General features: G+C 31.3%; 1 protein-coding gene across 1 annotated transcript in view; it reads right to left on the bottom strand.

The window, feature by feature from the left end:
* The window catches only part of LOC134717667 (deleted in malignant brain tumors 1 protein-like), a 46,885-nt gene that overhangs the window by 2,721 nt on the left and 30,435 nt on the right, over positions 1–13,729 (bottom strand). Inside the window, exons 16-20 of the mRNA XM_063580164.1 lie at positions 13,309–13,374; positions 12,070–12,211; positions 10,818–10,981; positions 8,637–8,696; positions 3,689–3,830 (exon numbers count right to left, since the gene is read on the bottom strand). Of these exons, the coding sequence (XP_063436234.1) occupies positions 3,689–3,830; positions 8,637–8,696; positions 10,818–10,981; positions 12,070–12,211; positions 13,309–13,374 (574 nt within the window). The remainder of the gene's footprint in view (positions 1–3,688; positions 3,831–8,636; positions 8,697–10,817; positions 10,982–12,069; positions 12,212–13,308; positions 13,375–13,729) is intronic.

Genomic DNA, 13,729 nt, shown 5'->3' with positions numbered 1-13,729 from the left:
GTACGAATAGCGTATTACAAGTGAAAACCTTGTCAATTTGTATATATATATATATATGCACACGTATAAAAATTGCGGTTTTTATCCAACGCAGTCATAGGTTTGAACGTAGTTTTCAATTTAGACTCGTATATATATATATATATACAGAAATGTTATTCATGCAGTCAAGATTCTACTTCGTAAAATTTATCTCCCCATTAGGCCAGACAGTTCATTCTCACAATCGTAGAAATGGAAGCCATAGTAGGGATGACGCACTGCCAATTTTGATTTTGAAAACCGATAAATTTATCCACACAGCACCATTACGACCCTTATATGTCAGTTGTATTTTAAAAGATAAATGTATCTACTAGCTAATGAGCGTCAGTAAATGATCTTGTCTGCATGATTTAACTTAAAACTATTGTATAATTGGATGTCAGGTGGAATTTTCAAAAATTCTTAAACATTTGAAAAAAATCTGATTGAATATTTCATAGATGGGCAGACTAAAAATGTTCAGTGGTTAAAGATTATAAACCCTAGTTATCACACACACACACACATTTTTATTTCTTCGAAAATATGCATTTTCATCATCCAAATTAAAAGATTGTCGTAAAGTACTTTTAGAAAAAAATAGCTATTAGAACACCTACTCTGTGTTTGTGATTATTTAGATAGTTATTCAACTTGACCCATATATTTCATCTTTTCGTACTGTCATTTTTTACTCTATAAAGTCAACCTGTAGCTTTGATATATAAAAAACATAGAATCAGAAGCGAGATGCTATATCAAATTATCTTGCTTTGTACGTTTTTATTTAAAGACAAATATACAAATCAAACATGCCCTAACATAAAAAGGTACACTCGATTTTCTCTTTTCGATACAATAGTTGCCTATTTTGTGGAATTTTTTCTTGATTCACATAATGGAAGGGCAGGTAAAAAACAAGAATTTGTCCACATTTAACGGATGCTCAACTCGCACTATAATTTTCTATGTTTACTGGACGGTAAAATTGGAATGAATTCTCTAATTTAGCATTAAAATTAGAATGATCTTATCAAAGGGAACATGTATACTAAGTTTCAAATTGATTGCACTTCAACTTCATTAAAAACTACCTTGACCAAAAACTTTAACATTAAGTGTAACAAACGGACGAACGAACGGTCGCACAGACCAGAAAAACATAATGCCCCTCTACTATCGTAGGTGGGGCATACAAATTCTGAACTATTAGATTGATATGTTCTCCGTCCGTGGTAAAAAGAAATCGGAGGTTATGCATTTTCTACATCCAACTTATAGTACCTATGTCGTCGAATTGATATCTTATTGTTCTGCATTACTATGTAATAGATAAATTGAAAACTTATGCAAATGGTATTTTTAAAATTAAACACTTCGTTATTGAGAAGAAAATGGTCTTTTTATTTTTTTCTAATAATTTTTAAAAATGTTTTTACTTTAGTAAACATTTATCGACTTCTCTAACAAAGAGCTACGATTCTTTTTATCAGCATCCTCTGGAACTATACACATGGGCTCAAGTACCGAATATTCATACATGTATGTATTATTAATGTTTTTTATGCTCCATTTATGAAAATTATGTTTTGCTGGTCTGTGCGTGCGTTCGTTCGTTCGTCTGTTCGTTTATCCGTTTGTCCAGCTTCAGGTTATATCAACTTGAAACTTAGTACACGTTTTCCCTTCGGTATGATCTTTTAAATTATAATGCCGAATTACAGTTTTATCCCTTTTTCACGCTCCACCAAACAAAGATAATGATAGTGTAGATGAGGCATCTGTTTACTAAAGACACATTCATGTTTCTTCAAATTTTTGTCGTATCGCTGTCAATTTGTATTAAAATTTTAACATTGTTATCAATAAATATTTCATTGTTTACAAGAAATATGCAATTTACTGTCATTGTCATGAATCCAAAATACGGCCAATAGTTGAAAAAAAGAAATTGATGAAACATATTTATATCCGCTAACCGAGCCCCTAGTGAAATCGACAAACTCAACAAAAAGCTTTGAATACAAGTACGGATATTCCTTAGAATTGACGGTCGTCCTTCATAAATTACAGCCAGCCTTTACAAATTACGATCATCTTTTACAAGTTACGGTCATCTTTTTACCAATCACGGTCATCCTTGTTATATGTTACGGTCATCTTAAACATATTTTGATTTTGATTTACGGTCATCTTAAATATTTTTTCAAATCGAGTTTCTCATTTCATGCACATTTCTCGGTAGTAATTCGTGATTTCCGTTTTCGTTTCGTTTATGAATTTACGTCGTTTCAATGTATGATTTGTAAAGAAAATGACAGACAATACAGAAACTGACCTAATTTTTCATCAGCTTTATCCCAGTGACGTTTTGGTTCAGATTTATTTATTTAATTGTCAAAAAAGAAAAAAAGAAAAAAAAACATCTTGCATAACTATTTTTTCTAATACCCGTAACGTTGTTATGCATACGTGACGTCAACAAAAATACTTTTAAAATTAATCTGTAGAAAACCATAATTTATTAAAATAAAATAACATATAGCTTAGAGAGTGATAGAGCAAATTGCTACTCCCTCGAAAAAGTATTGTCAATGCACAATGTTTTCTCGGGGTAACAATCTGCTCTATCACCCTCTCAACGTAGATAAATTTACATATTACAATTGATGCATGCAGTAATGCTATCTCAGTTGTTTCAGGGGAAGACTTTGTGTAAGATTACAAAAGATTACGAAAAATTGTTAAATTCGACTTTAGAGGGCAAAACATCTTTATGAGGTCAATTAACCATTTTGGTCATGTTGACTTATTTGTAAATCTTACTTTACTGATTATTTTTGCTGTTTACAAATTATCTGTCTCTATATTTATATTGAAAATGATAACCAAAAATTAAAAAAATATCCTTAAATTTATTAATCCAGGGGCAGCAACCTAACAACATTTCGTCTGATTCGTCTTACAATTTCAGGATAAGTATCCTGATGAACATTTTTATCCCATCAAATTTGCGCTAAATAATTTTAATATAGAGATAGTAGCCCAAAACTGTATTTTGCCCCTTTTACTATTTTAAGCTATGTCGGCAATGTTGGTTGGTAGGTGGGTTAATATTAAATACCCTAATAATGATTGTGACCAGGTTTTGTTAATTTTGTCTTCGCAGTTTCAGAAGAGAAGATTTTTGTAAGATTACAAAAAATTACCAAAAATTGTTAAAAATTTACTATAAAGGACAATAACTCCTTTATGGGATCAATTTACCAGTTTGGTCATGTTTACTTATTTGTAAATCTTACTTTGCTGAATATTATGCCTGTTTACAGTTTATCTTTATCTATAATAATATTCAAGATGATAAACAAACACTGGAAAATTTCCTTAAAATTGTCAATTCTGAGGCAGCAACCCAACAACGGGTTGTCCGATCGTCTGAAAATATTAGGACAGATAAGCAATTTTACCCCCATGTTATATCTCCTTTTAATGCTTCGGTTTCAGCTATAAGAGCCAAAAACTGCATGTAACCCTTATGTTCTATTTTTAACCATTGCGGCCATCCTGGTTGGTTGGCCGGGTCACCGGACACATTTTTAAAATAGATATCTCAATGTTAATTGTGGTGAAGTTTGGTTAAATGCACTAAATATAAAAAACATACGATGAATATCCAAGATTTCGGCAAACAGAATTAAACTGGTTTTTGGAATGACTGGAATTGTGGCAGACATATCCCCAGCGTCCATTATAGTAGATCTGTAGATATCCTTCACCACCGTATGTTAATCGTACGGGAATATGACCTAAAACCACATAATATTAGTTCTATTTACGACACACACAAATAAGAAGAAAGTCAATATGGTGCATTTATTATTTGAAACAACATGATTCAGTGTACTGTTGTTGTTTGACATTAAGTACAGCTCTTTTTAAGAACCAGACAGGGTGCCATATACATGTGATTTATGAGGGTTTCAGATTTTATCTATAAATGGTGTAGAAGAAGCAGTAACTGAATACTGCTGAAAACAATATGAGTGGGAAAATACGAGTGGTTGCCATGGTAACGGACACTCTATTGTTTGGTTGTGAAGCATAGTAAAATCTTCCAAAATTCATCTAAATCACTCCAATTCAGAGCCTGATTAGGAATAGAATCAAGCATGTTTCATTTATTTTCATATGTAACATTGATACAACTTGGTTTAAGCATCCTTTTAGTTGAGATTTCATGTATACTAAATTCGTAAATTTTTTTTATAAAAATTTGCCAAAAATTGCATATTTTCAACTTTTCTGAATTTGGGAATTTTGCAAAATTATCAAATTTTCTATGGTGTTTTTCACCAAGAGCAACTGTGTATAGCATAGTTACCACTTTAGTTATGAAGTTTGGATACTACTTTACCCACTTAAATAGAAAAAAGCTTAAGACTTTCTTTAGTTTTATCTCCATAGCAACCGATTTTTTCCTTGGAAACGGAGTTATTATTTGCAGAATATTGCAGTTTTAGAGCTTAAATGTACTGAATTGTTTCATAACTAATAAACAAATACATGTTAGCATAAGCTTTCTCTAAATTACCATCGTTAATAGTTACTGACTTCAATATTCACCATGGAAATACATATTGACCATAGCAACATCTATTTTAAAATGTATAAATAGAAATTTATGTAAAAAAATACATATATTATATATTCGGTGTTAATATTCAAATTGGAATATGACTGCATGTTTTGCCTCACTCACAGTCTTGTCGGTTCTTTACAGAAGGTTCAACAAATGTAATATATAATGAAACATTGGGGTTAGAACCGAAGGTAAGGAAAACAAGGGGAAGGTTTATTAAAAAAAAATCATATACATGTAGATTCTTGAAAAGATAACGTTTGGTCGGAGAGCCTGGTTATGAAAAGAATAATGATTATGAATAGAACCAATTTTATTTTCAGAAATTACATATACATGTATAACATCGATATAACTTGGTATTAGCTTCAGAGCTTAGTTAGTATTGCAGTTCAACCCCGACTTTTAGACCTAAAAAAATACTAAAAAACTTTCATTTTTTTCAAAATCCTGAAGTATTGTTAAATTATAAAATTTCCTCGTATGTTTTTTTTCCGAAAATTGAAAATATGTAAATCATAGCTAGCATTGTTGTAACAAAGTTTAAATACTTCCTGACCAAAATAAATAAAATTTTGCGTGGGGCTCTCTTGACTTTTATCACCATGTTAACGTATTTTCTCCTTGGAAACAGAGTTATTATTTGTTGAATTCCGAAGTATAGGGAATTCAATGTTTTCAATTGTTTCCAACCTTTATGAAAAGACATGTATTGAAGCTAATAGAAGCTCTAAACTACAATCGTTAGGTATTGTTACAACAGTTGCCATGGTAACAAATATCACCCATAACAGTCAATCAAATGATATATAATATAGTTTATGTAACAAATTACATATATAATTATGTTAATAATGTTCATTTTTCTAATGGGAATATAACTGCATGCTTTGCTTTGTTTCAGTCTCAGTACTGTCATGACTGTCTTTGCTAATTGAAAAGACTCAATAAATTTATATATATATTTGTTCCGGACCATATGAGTATTTGGACCATACGCGTATGGTCAAGACCATATGCGTATACTCATATGGTCCGACCATACGCGTATGGTCCGACCGTACGCATATGGTCGGCCCATATGAGTATGATACTCGTTTGGTTATAAACGGGCCGGACCATATGAGTATTTGGACCATATAGGTATTTATTTTTCAATAATGCATTAGAAAACTTTATAAAAAACAATGATTTCTACATGCAATTGTATTATTAACAATTTAAATAGCCCCAAACATAACAAAATTGAGGAACAAATCATGGAAACAAATTAAATAATTATGCCAAAGCTACTTTCTATCGCTAATGGTATTCTTGCTTGTATGCGTAGGGTGAAATTTACTTCCATACGGTACCATAGCTTTTCTTTGGTCCTGGGTCATTCCGTTGTGTCTACGATGTTTTTAAAAAGCTATAGATCTCCAATATCGTAACAAGACTGAAGTACAGCATATCACCAGACAACTTAGAAAATTAAACTAGGGTCCCTGCCGATTACTTCATTCATTTTTTAACAACAAAAACACGTATTGGTATAAAAATTCTACATGCATCGTTAAATAAATGCTAATTATAGAAAGTTTCAAAAGTAAGCAACTTATTAGACTCTTAATCCTGTCGATTTTTACGTCAGTTTATAGTAAAAGAATTGATTTCTTAAAAGTTATCTTCCCAGCAAGCCAGGTCGACATTTTGCCATTCACTCGTAATAACACATCGAAAAATGAAAAAAAAAACCAAATGTTTATACTGTAGTTTTGACTAGTGATGAAATTTACTGTGTGAAACTGCTTATTTCATTTTGTTAATCTTGTTATTATTATTTTTTTTATAGATCTATAATAAAATTACCTTTGGTAGTGTCTTTTTAATTACGTGACAACTTGAAGTAAACCTGTTAATTACCCCGACCATACGCGTACGGTCGGACCATACACGTATGGTCGGACCATATGATTATATACCCATATGGTCATGACCATGGTCCGGAACATATACACTGTTGCATTTTGGGGGAGGAGTGGAAGTGGGGCAGTTTTTGTTTGGATCTTTCATAGATCAGGATCATGCACAGCTAAGGTGTACATTAACTACCTCAGATATACTGCAAAGTTCAAATGTACTCTTAACTGATCCTAGACTTTGAAAGGGGTGTAATTCCATAAAATAAAAATAAACAGCCGCGCCATAAGCGTATATTCCGCCCGTCGCTTTTTCAAAGAATGATAAAAGATTAATAACTTATCAATGTCATATCACAAATTCATGAAAAACTAAAGGGAGGTTATGATTATAGATATAAACCCTTCACCAAACTTTCATAACTGCTCAAAGCATAATGTGTCTGAAAACTGGAATATACCCCCCTTTTTATGAATAAAATCACATTTATCCGTGACCGAAAAATGAAAAAAAAAATTGAAAGAGTTTAAGTTCGGAAAGTAAAGAAACTTTTTTTTTTTTATTTAACTTTCTAAATTGAGGTACATTTCTCATTGGTTCATTTTTTTCTAAGCATATAACCCAGGGGAAGAAAAGCAATGCATCTATATTTAGTTATGATTTTTCATACATCTTTTTGAAAGTACACAAAAATGGAACTAAAACTGTAGGAGATGTAGGTTATAGTCAATAACACAGCAATCAAACGAAAAAAAAACCCCAACTAATGACATTTAGCAGGCAACATAACGATTTCAACAATACAAGTAGTTATAGGTGTCTACACAATATGTCAAATTCTTAATCATTACTAATGTAAATATATAAAGATCTTCTTGAGGATTAATTTATATATAGTTGGGATCCTGCTAACATAGTTAACCCCGTCCCATTCTCTATATATGTGCCTGTCTCAAGTCAGAATCCTGTAATTCAGTGGTTGTCGTCTGTATATGTGTTGCATATTGGTTTGTTGTTCACTTTTTGGATTTTTTTTTTAAGGACAAACATTTTTTCTCATAGTTTTATGTTACATTTAAATATAGAACTTTACAGTAAAGGTATTTTATTAATTCTAAAACATGTCAAAAATAATAATTCAAACAGAAATAATGAGTCATTTTATTTTAAAGTAATTTTGACGCCTTTAATAAAATCTTTATGCTTGATTTTCAATATTTGATTCGTTATCTAACTCACATGTATTCACAAGGCGCAGTCTACATTTTGAATACGTTTTGGTATATGGACTTCGGGTTCTGCGAACAAAGACGCACTGTTTATGTGTGTATTTGCATGGCTAATGCGTACACATGTTAAACCCAACCAAAATTTGTGTGTGCCAGTCATGAGCTTAAAATTCAGTGGTTGTCATTTACTTATATCTGTCATTTTTGTTTTTGTGTTAAACATTCTTAAAAATTAGTCTGCTCGTGTTCTCGTTTGTATTGTTTCACATTTCTTCATGTCGGGACCTATTATAGCCTTCTATACGCCTTGATTGACATCAGTAACACTGCATTAAGTTGCTTGTATTTATTTCATTTGAACTTTTGTGGATAGCAGTCTCATTTAAAATCACACCACATCTTCTTTTTATTTAGCAGGATATGCTTTCCTGTCGAGGTACCCAGACATGCTCTTTTCAGAGGTTATACGATTCCTTCGTGTCTGGAACATGAAATCTTTCGCAATTGACTTATGAGTCGTCAACATATTTGAACTGCAATTGCCTCTAGTTTGTAATTCTACAGAACGTTTATGAATTATACTTGTTTTTCTCTCAAACATTCTTCCTATAATAAATATTTTCAAATATAATTTCTTCTGTACAATTTCGTTTATTTTTGTATAGAAGAGATGAAAACTTTCTTTTATTTCTTGTCACAACACCTTAAAGAGAATAATATTTTTTTACGTCCGGGAAGAGACAAAAAAAATATGGGGCTAGTCTTAGCATCCCGATTATATTCGTATAAAACGTAAGATAGGCATACAAATCAGAAAAAGAACAATAGTGTAATTGTCTTACCATGACTACCAAGCTCATCATCAGTTGTAACTTCATATCCAACAGTAGAAGTATCCAAATCTACAAGTTATTGAATATGTTTCCGAAAATTAAAAGAGAAGAAAAGCAGATTAGAAAAAAAATTAAGATGAGAAAAAAATGAAGATAAGAAAAAAATGCATTTGACTTAGCACTGTATGAAGATTATGCATTCCAATACTTTTGAAGAAATCAGCCATGCTTCTTTTTAAAAAAAAAGATAAATATGCAGTGAATAAAAAACCAGCTGAAGCATCTAAATCTACAAGTTATTGAATTATGTGTTTCCGAAAATAAAAAATAAAAATAGGAAAAGCAATTGATTAAAAATGCATTTTGATTGATTCTGTATAAAGATTATTTATACCAATATTTTTGAAGAAATCGCCCATGCTTCTTTTTTTTTAATAAGATAGATAAGCAGCGAAACAAAAGACCGACATGCTTCTAAAATCATGTAAATTTAATAAATAAAAAATCATTTCCAAAAAAAAGTATACACAATTCAAGACAATACCTCCTTTTTTATGTGTTGAGACAAAAAAAAATTAGCATGTCTGTCCAAAGAATAGAAATTTCAAAGAAACCGAAATTTTAATAAAATGTTGAAAACTCTTACCCCTATTTTATTCAACATTTAACACATGAAAGTATGTGTTTAATTACATATTTGAATTTTACAGGTGAAACATTACTTGTGTTAAAATATTTGTAAAAACTCAAGGTGGGGTTCAGAAGTATGTCCAAGACACGATGTTGATTCGATATCAATACACGACTTTTAGTATTTATGCTGTTATGTCAACATATGGCCTGAATCCTCTGACTTAATGTTGATATCGAATCGATATCGACAACCACTCCATATCCCTAAACCTCTTTCTTTGTTGTCGATATCGACAAACATCCCAGAACTTGAACAGCAGCCTGAAACCTTAGTCTTTGCTGTCGATATCGACGACATCGACTATATCGAATTAATATCGACAACACATTCCATAACTTGAACAACGGCCTTAAACCTTTATCTTGGTTGTCGATAATTGTGAAAATAACAATATGTGAGATAAACAATGAATATAAAATGGTGAAAAACGCATAACAAGCAAAGTAAATTTGAAATGTTTTAAAATAATGTGACAATATGACACAATTGACATTTTGTCTATGATGTTATTCAATGTAAATTTCTATGTTTATTATTAAGTAATAAAAGTACATCGTATTAGATGTTAACACTATGAAGATTTATATTTGACAACGCATGAGGGCACTGTGATATTTGATTGTATCATTCGAAAGGGGAACTATGTGCGTTTGTATATTGTTTTCTCCGTTTGAAGTTAATCCGTAAATTTTCTTTTCAATCCAGTTTACATAAGATTTTTGTCTATGTTAGCAATGCATTCAAGACATCATGTAAAATATCTTAATTTGACATTCATCGATACATAGATGTGAATGCAATAAGGATTATGGTATGGTTGCCCCAGAAAAACGGATTCTGCGTTTTTCATTTGATTTTAGTTTCAATGTCAAAGGTTTTCCTTGTACTTCTTATTTGTTACCGGGTTTGTCTTTTGTCCTCTGTTTGCTCTGCCTTTTAGATAGTCCTGGGTTGTCAACACTTCTGTTAAGATTTTGATTTTTTTTCTCCTTTAATGTACGTCATGTATGTCCTTATACCACTTATCATCGGGGAGAGGTTTAAGATATTCTATGTCGATATCGAATCAATATCGTATCGCTTTGTCGATATCGATAATATCGACGTCTTGTTTGTTCATAAAAATTTTAATTCACACATTTGTTATACCGTGTTGTTATATATATCGACAGTATGTATTTTAATGCTATCTCCATATCGATTCGATAACGTACCGACAATTTAGATATCGACAGTATGTTTTGTCGATTTGTATTTATTTTGTCGATACCAATTCGATATCATGTGGACATTGTCGATATCGTGTGGACATTGTCGATATCGTGTGTACATTGTCGATATCGACATCTTGTTTGGTCTTGGACATGTATGGGGGTTAAAACTGTATCGGATGCCTTTAACGATTGGGGTTAAAAAATTCGAAGTAACTAACAAAATTATGCTCTTAATAACCATCCATTAACTTCCGTAAGCATATGCTGCAAATCTATACTTACTGCATTCAATGTAGAGTTTGTCATTGCAGTAGTTGGTATATCCTAATCTGTTACCAGTACAGTCATCAATACCATTGGAAGAATAATAGTAACTACTAGGACAGTTAAAATCTGTTACTATAGCAGTATGGGAACGGTCATATCGCCCATACACTCTGTAAGCACTGTAAACAAATAATATGAAAAAAATACAAAACTGGACTGCAGTTAATAGTGATGATTATTGATAAGATAAGAAAATAATGTTCTAATTATTAGTGACATATACATCCCTTAGAGACCAAATGCTTTAAAAACTAAACAAAAAAAGTTATCATAGATACAAGTATTCACATTCTGCACTTCAGACGGTCGTTTTTACCAAAAAATGTCATCAGTGACGCTAAAATAGCTAGCCAATTAAAGAACGAAATTGGAGATCATTGGAGACCAAATTGTCCACAATACATTTAATGTAGTATAGTACTTGGATAGAATATTCGAGTTTTATGAAAAATTTCAGTTTTTGTTATCAGTTAATTATGACAGTATCAGTGAATATTAATGTAAATATAGAAGTGCTGACTACTGGGTTGGTGATAACCTCGTGGATGAGACAAAATAAACTAATTATATACTTGATTAGTGTTTCACTTTTAATATCTATATTAACAATGACGTAACAAACATTATGTCAAATCAATACTTAAATGTAAATTGGTGTTTATTTAAAAATTGATTCTGATATGACAAGACAATAACCATTATAAGAAAATTTCTTATTGAAGTGATGTAGCAATATGAAAGAATATGTACATCTATTCCCACAAGATTTATTTGCCCTGAATTGTATCCTCCTGGATATAATTTGGTAAAATAAAACTACTGACCAAATTAAAGTAACATTTGGTGCAAAATTATGCACCACCTAGAAAAAATATGCATATTGTTCCAAATGAATTTATTTTAGTATTATCAGCCATGATAGTTGATGGATCAAATCTTCATATAGAATTACCAACCTAGATACTATAAGAAACATGTTGTTTGGAAACATTTATTAAAGAAGTTGTAGTGAGAACATTTTTAAAAATGTTTACGATAATGTATGGACAACGGACCACATACGATAGACTACGACGATCGCAAAGTGATGGCAAAGGCTTCAATTGACTTTTAAACTAGGTGAGATACAAGTAATATTTATATTATTGCATCAATCATGTCAATTATATCGCCTAAAACTTTAATAATTGTGTTAAAAAAGACATACGAGGAATATCCCAGATATCGGCAAGCAGAATGAAACTGGGTTGTATATTGCTGATTGTTGTGACAGACATAACCCCACTGTCCATTATAGTAAATCTGTAGATATCCTTCACTACCATATGTCAGGCGGAATGAAAAATGACCTGTTGATCAAAATAAAAAGTATTTTATTCAAACACGTTAAAGCATTTGAAACAGTTGTGTTGTTTTAATACAATATATAAGTGAAATAACAACAACTTATTAATATGACAAATGAAATACGTTTTTTTGTAAGCTGCTTTGATTTTGATTCGAATGTACGATAAACATTAAGATTTAAACAAGAATGTGTCCCTAGTACACGGATGCTCCATCCGTTCTATCATTTTCTATGTTCAGTGGACCGTGAAAATTGGGTAAAAACTCTAATTTGGCATTGAAATTAGAAAGATCATATCATAGGAAACATGTGTACTAATTTTCAAGTTGATTGGAATTCAACTTCATCAAAAACTACCTTGACCAAAAACTTTAACCTGAAGCGGGACAGACAGACGAACGAACAGACGGACGCAAGGACGAAAAAATGAACGAACGCACAGACCAGAAAACATAATGACCATAAAAAAAAACCACACAGACCATGTTATAAGGTTTGATTGATCGAAAGATAGTTGCTAAACCTCCCATCAGCCCAAAAGGCTATATCGCGATGAGTATTAGATTCGAGTGTTAATTTGCGATCATAGTTCATTAATATGAATTTATCAAATATCCAGTTTGAGTCCGATAGTTTTCATAGCTGATGCCCATTCGCTTAAACCTTGTTCTCATTTTTTTTTGTGAATGCAAAGTTATGACTTTTTGTTACGTTCTCTGAGATTGCCATCTTAATACTAATTAAAATGACAGCAAGATCATCTAATTAAATCACATTAACAAACAAATAAGTATGCAATTAAAGCGGCTATCAAGATCGTCCTGAAAATAACAGAAACAAATTAACACCGGTATTTAGTCAGTTGATCTCAACACTAGGTTTCCTTATATTGTTGTCTGTCTTGTCATTTTTTCTATAAAAATAACAATCGCGCCATTTTTTTCTGGAGCTTTTGATATCTGCTCGTCTTTTGTGAAGAAACCTTTTGCTGTTTGAGACTACACAATAGTGTAAACGGTGTAACATAATGAAAAGAACTGTGACTCTTACATTTTTATTTTTTATCATAAAATGACAAAGAAGTATATAATAGTATACCATGTTTTCCAACTACGTCAGCAGTTGTAGCTCTGTCAAAGTATTGAGCAGTTGTAACGTCACTTCCTAAAACCATATCATAATTTTAAAAACAACAGGTCATTACAAATAGTGTGTACAAAACAATCAGTCCAACAGCAATGTATTCATATATATTATGTGTTTAATATACAAAATAAATCCCTTGTATAACTTGAAAATAGCGAGGGTTATTCTAGTTTAGTTTAAACATGTAATCCAATTCAATATTAGTAACAATGGGTACAAAATATTAGCATTTTTACTATGCGCAACGTGGTGGTTATCCCGTGTGAATTAAAGCATGTATAGCTCATATTATGTTAATTCTTTTAAACATCGATTCGTCTGAAATACTTCAAGTTCCAGGATAAATATTCTTTAATTTGACAATGGCTCATCT

Source organism: Mytilus trossulus, chromosome 5, assembly GCF_036588685.1.
Source record: "Mytilus trossulus isolate FHL-02 chromosome 5, PNRI_Mtr1.1.1.hap1, whole genome shotgun sequence".
NCBI classification, from domain to species: Eukaryota; Metazoa; Mollusca; class Bivalvia; order Mytilida; family Mytilidae; genus Mytilus; species Mytilus trossulus.
This window is presented reverse-complemented; position numbering and strand designations above follow the sequence as displayed.